The following is a 3,311-nucleotide window of genomic DNA, read 5'->3' on the forward strand; positions in this document are numbered from 1 at the left end:
GGGGCTGAGTAAAGAAACCAGGCCACGGTGTAATGCTTCTGCAGTTGATGACCTTAGATCACGACCGAAAACCCCAAACCACTGTCCATCCTCCCCAGCCTCGCAGACTGCTGGCTTCTCCAAGCCATCTTTCCTTGTGTCTGTCTCCTCTGCTGAGCTCCATGTGCCGCTCCTTCTCCTCCCCATTCTCCCATTTCTCTGTCCTCAGAACACTTCCTCATGTCCTCATGTCCTTCCCTGGTCCCTGGCTCTGAGTCCCTTTTTTTTTTTTTTTTTTTGAGACGCAGTCTTGCTTTGTGGCCTAGGCTGGAGTGTAATGGTGCGATCTCGGCTCACTGCAGCCTCCGCCTCCTGGGTTCCAGTGATTCTCCTGCCTAAGCCTCCCAAGTAGCTGGGATTACAGGTGCCCGCCAGAACACCCAGCTCATGTTTGTACTTCTAGAAGAGACAGGGTTTCACCATGTTGGCCAGGCTGGTCTCCAATTCCTGGCCTCAAGTGATCTGCCTGCCTGGCCTCCCAAAGTGATGGGATTACAGGTGTAAGCCACTGCACCCTGCGTCAGTACCTCCATTCTTCCCACACACCCTCCTCACGTGCTCCTTCCTGACTTCTGGGCCCTTCCTTCTTCTTCTTTTTTTTTTTTTTTTTTTTTTTGAGACAGGGTCTCACTGTCTCACCCAGAATGGAATGCAGTGATGCTATCTTGGCTCAAAGCAACCTCTGCCTCCCGGGTTCAAGTGATTATCCTGTCTCAGCCTCGTGAGTAGCTGGGATTACAGGCATGCACCATCACGCCTGGCTAATTTTTGTATTGTTAGTATAAATGAGGTTTTGCTATATTGGTCTGGTTGGTCTCGAACAACTGACCTCAAGTGATCCACCCATCTCAGCCTCCCAAAGTAATGGGATTACAGGCATGAGCTACCACACGCGGCCTTAGTTTTTCTTTTGACACAGGGTTTTGCTCTGTCACCCAGGCTGGAGTGCAGGGGTGTAGTCATAGCTCACTGCAGCCTCAAAGTTCTGAGTTCAAGCAATCCTCTTGCCTCAGCCTCCCAACATGCTGGGATCTCAGGCGTGAGCCACCATGCTTGGCCCGAAACCAAGCTTTCTTATCCCAAGCGCCAACCTTTATCAAGTCTAGCCTAATCCTCTGTCATCTCCTAAGTGTCCCTCATGAGTGATCACTTCAGAGTTCTCCCGCATGGAAAGCTCACCCACTGGGGGCATATTTTTCCCATTGGAAAAGTGTGGTTTTTGGAAGTTTGCTCTTTTTTAGGAGAACAGGATTGGAGGTGCTCTCTGGGGTGTCCTCCTACCAAGCAGCCTGTTGAAGGCCTCGTGGTGCTCAGGGAGCACGGGCAACACTCGCTTTCGTTTGAGCTTCATCTTGAGGCCACACGGCGTCTCCACCACCCAGGTCTCCTCAGGCTCAGGGGCGAGCTCCTTCTCTGGCTCCTCCTCAGATTCGTCTGACCACTCCCTCTTCTTTTTCCAGCAAAGGGACCTGCATGAGGGGATGGGATCTACCCCAGGGGCTGAGTAAAGAAACCAGGCCACCGTGTAATGCTTCTGCATCTGATCAACTTAGACCCCGACCCAAAACCCCAAACCACTCTCCATCCTTCCCAGCCTCGCAGACTGCTGGCTTCTCTAAGCCACCTTTCTGACTTTCTCCTCTGCTCAACCCCAAGTGCCGCTCCTTCCCCTCCCCATTCTTCCGTCTTTCTGTCCCCAGAACACCGCCTCATATCCTTCCCTGGTTCCTGGCTCTCTGAGTCCCTCCTTTCTTGTTTTGAGACAGAATCTTGCTTTGTTGCCCAGGCTGCAGTGTAGCGGTGCAATCTCAGCTCACTGCAACATCCATCTCCCAGATTCCAGTTATTCTCCTGCCTCAGCCTCTCAGGTAGCTGGGATTACAGGTGCCTGCCATAATGCCCAGCTCAATTTTGTACTTTTAGTAGAGACAGGGTTTCACCATGTTGGCCAGGCTGGTCTCAAACTCCTGGCCTCAAGTGATCCACCTGCCTTGGCCTCCCAAAGTTCTGGGATTACAGGTGTGAGCCACTGCACCCAGCCTGAATTTCTCCATTCTTCCCACACACCCTCCTCAGGTTCTCCTTCCTGACCGCTGACCCTTTTTTTTTTTGAGACAGCATCTCTCTCACCCAGACTGGAGTGCAGTAGTGCGATCTCAGCTCACTGCAACCTCTTCCTCCCAGGCTCAAGTGATTCTCCTGTCTCAGCCTCCCAAGCAGCTGGGATTACAGGTGCTCACCACTACCACCTGGCTAATTTTTATACTTTTAGTAGAGATGGGGTTTCACCATGTTGACCAGGCTGGCCTTGAGCTCCTGACCTCAGGTGATCCGCCTGCCTCGGCCTCCGAAAGTGTTGGGGTTACAGGCGTGAGCCACTGCACTCAGCCCCCTTCCTTCGTCTTAGTCAATCCTATCCCACCTCTTCTTCCTCCAGTTCCCTCACCTGATGGTCCCGACAATTCGTCATCCACCACCTCCTGGAGGGGGTACCCCGAGGTGCTCCGCTGGGGGCTCTGCTCATCCTGGGGGTGCAGTTGATGGCTGGTCATGTCCTTTCCTATAATCTGTCCCCTCTCACGGAACCGAGTCTCTGTTCTGTCCATGGCCTTCTTCTGGACACTGCTAGGATCCAGAAGAATATGTTATCAATTCTCAAGGCTAGGAGAAGTCAGGAGTGGGGAACAGCTCTGAGAAGATACTGTTGTCCAACTGAACTCCAGGTGCCCACGGAGTCCAATCCTTCCAATCAGGAAGGTCGGAATCTCTGATGTCATCGGTCTTTCCAACCTGGCAACCAGTTTGAAACAAAACACATGTAACTGCCAGGCTGATCTCTTGTCCTGGAGATTCTGGGTGAATGGTATCTCCTGCCACTGTCCCAACCTTAGACAACTGTCCAGAAGCATCTTCGGGGTCTCCACATCCCTCTGTTCCCTGTCGCAGCAGAGGCTGTGTCCTCTCCACTCAAACCTTGAAGCATGTTGGGGTCTCCTCTTTGTACATGCCCATTTCAGAGTCCAGTCTGGTGGGAGAGGGAATAGGGTGGGAAAGAAAACTAGGGTAAGCAGAAACTATGAAACCTTACAAGAAAGATTATCATGTACAAAAGATCCCAGGAACATTGACTTGATGAAAAAGTCACATCAGAGCACTCAATTTGGCAGAGCTTTTCTGCTGAATGTTTACTGACATTCACCGTCCGAGATTCTATACTGGGGGTACACGCGTCCTCTGCCCTAAGGCAACTTTGAGTCCAAGAGACATTTTGA

General features: G+C 51.8%; 1 protein-coding gene across 1 annotated transcript; it reads right to left on the reverse strand.

The window, feature by feature from the left end:
* Window positions 1–1,276: 1,276 nt before the first annotated feature.
* SPDYE21 (speedy/RINGO cell cycle regulator family member E21) lies at window positions 1,277–2,795 on the reverse strand. Its single transcript, XM_032754896.2, has 2 exons — window positions 2,486–2,795; window positions 1,277–1,539 (listed from the first exon to the last, which is right to left on the reverse strand). Exons 1-2 carry the CDS (start codon window positions 2,643–2,645, stop codon window positions 1,277–1,279), a joined length of 423 nt encoding a protein of 140 aa, XP_032610787.1. The 5' UTR covers window positions 2,646–2,795.
* Window positions 2,796–3,311: the final 516 nt, after the last annotated feature.

This window comes from Hylobates moloch, unplaced genomic scaffold, assembly GCF_009828535.3.
Source record: "Hylobates moloch isolate HMO894 unplaced genomic scaffold, HMol_V3 SCAFFOLD_1, whole genome shotgun sequence".
NCBI classification, from domain to species: Eukaryota; Metazoa; Chordata; class Mammalia; order Primates; family Hylobatidae; genus Hylobates; species Hylobates moloch.